General features: G+C 39.3%; 1 protein-coding gene across 1 annotated transcript; it reads right to left on the reverse strand.

Moving 5' to 3' along the window:
- Window positions 1-208: 208 nt before the first annotated feature.
- On the reverse strand, window positions 209-1,090 carry HSPB3 (heat shock protein family B (small) member 3). The gene has a single exon (XM_052779073.1). It carries the CDS (start codon window positions 978-980, stop codon window positions 531-533), a length of 450 nt encoding a protein of 149 aa, XP_052635033.1. The 5' UTR covers window positions 981-1,090; the 3' UTR covers window positions 209-530.
- Window positions 1,091-1,503: the final 413 nt, after the last annotated feature.

Raw genomic sequence — 1,503 nt, forward strand, 5'->3', positions numbered from 1 at the left:
GTTTTTTTTTCCTTCATAGTATCCTTCAGTTTGTGTGCTTTTCCAAAGCCTAAGGAAGAAGAATTTCATCTCAAAAATTAGCAAACAGATTTTTTGGTACGTAAATTAAATTTCTGTAAGACTCACAATCTATCTATTGTTTTTGTAATAATTATGACTATGTATGAAAAATGCTTCTTTAATGATTATGACTATGTATGACAAATACAACACCTCCTACTCAACTCATAAATGTGCTTTATTTTCGATATGTTATCAAATGGATTTTTTTTTTTCTCTTGCTGTGACTAGCCTAAACTTTCTACTGTTCAAAAATCCTGGCTTTCCAACACATATGTAGCTGGAGGCAAGCACTCTAACATTTCACAACAAACAATAAACTCAGCATACTGAAAAATATATACAAAGATTTTCCTTTACTATAATATAAATACAGCCACATGCTTACTACACTCCACAGCATTGCTTGAATGGTATTGTTATATTGAGAATGAATGATTTTATCTCACCAATAAACTACGGACAAGGTTCTAGTTCTTTCCTGGTGCTTTCTTCATTTCAACAACCAAAATGCCATCATGGCAGAAAAGCGCAGACAAGTCTTTGTTCTCCACTCCATGAGGTAATTTGTACTGCCTGGTAAAGCTTCTGGATACGAAACCATGTTCATCCATCCTGGGTCCATGCTGAGCTTTGATCAGGAGCCAGCCTTCAAAAGTCTGAATAATGATATCTTCGGGGCGGAACTGCACAACGTCCAGCAAGACCTGAAAGCGTGTGTTTTCCTCCTCCTGGCCACTCTTCCTGGCCCCAGACGTACTTTCTGTGATACACCTTCTGTTGCTCGGTGCAGCCATAGAAGGGCCCGGCAAAGCGTATAAAGAGTGGTCCAGTTTGTGTGCTTCCAGCTCTTGGACAGCAAACTGCTCTTGATAGCGTACGGGAGTTTCCACCCAGTGTCTTATAACAGCTTCTGCCATGCTGAAGCAGAAAGATAAGTTGCTGCTCAGGTCGCTTTGGGGAAGCTGCAGAGTCAGAGCAAACTCTTCCCAATCACATGCCTTACCCTCAGGCTAGTTTAGTGGTTGATGTCGCCTTTCACTTTTAGCACAGGCAGACCTTAACATTTAATAGGGTGTGCTGTGCTCCAGTGCCAGGAGACTTGTTTCATCTTTTATCCACTAACAATAGAGCACTATTTATAGTTCTGGGGTCTTGAGTGGCTTCAACACATGCACAGTTTTCATGCATAAGTAGTAAAAGCAAAATTTTAATGCACCTCCGATTATTGCAATATTGTGCTGTTTGACATTGAGAATGTTTCTTTGATTTGAATGGAAGCTTAATAATTCTGTTTTTCCAAGGGATACGGGGCAATAGATGCAAACTCTGTACTACTTCTAACTGAAATTCAAAGTTACTGAGGGAAGGGATTTAATTAGCTTGACAGAAGAAACGAAGCAGATTTCAGATTAGGTAAAGTGTAAAATTATCAAGTGCATT

The sequence above is a fragment of the Harpia harpyja genome, chromosome Z, assembly GCF_026419915.1.
Source record: "Harpia harpyja isolate bHarHar1 chromosome Z, bHarHar1 primary haplotype, whole genome shotgun sequence".
NCBI classification, from domain to species: domain Eukaryota; kingdom Metazoa; phylum Chordata; class Aves; order Accipitriformes; family Accipitridae; genus Harpia; species Harpia harpyja.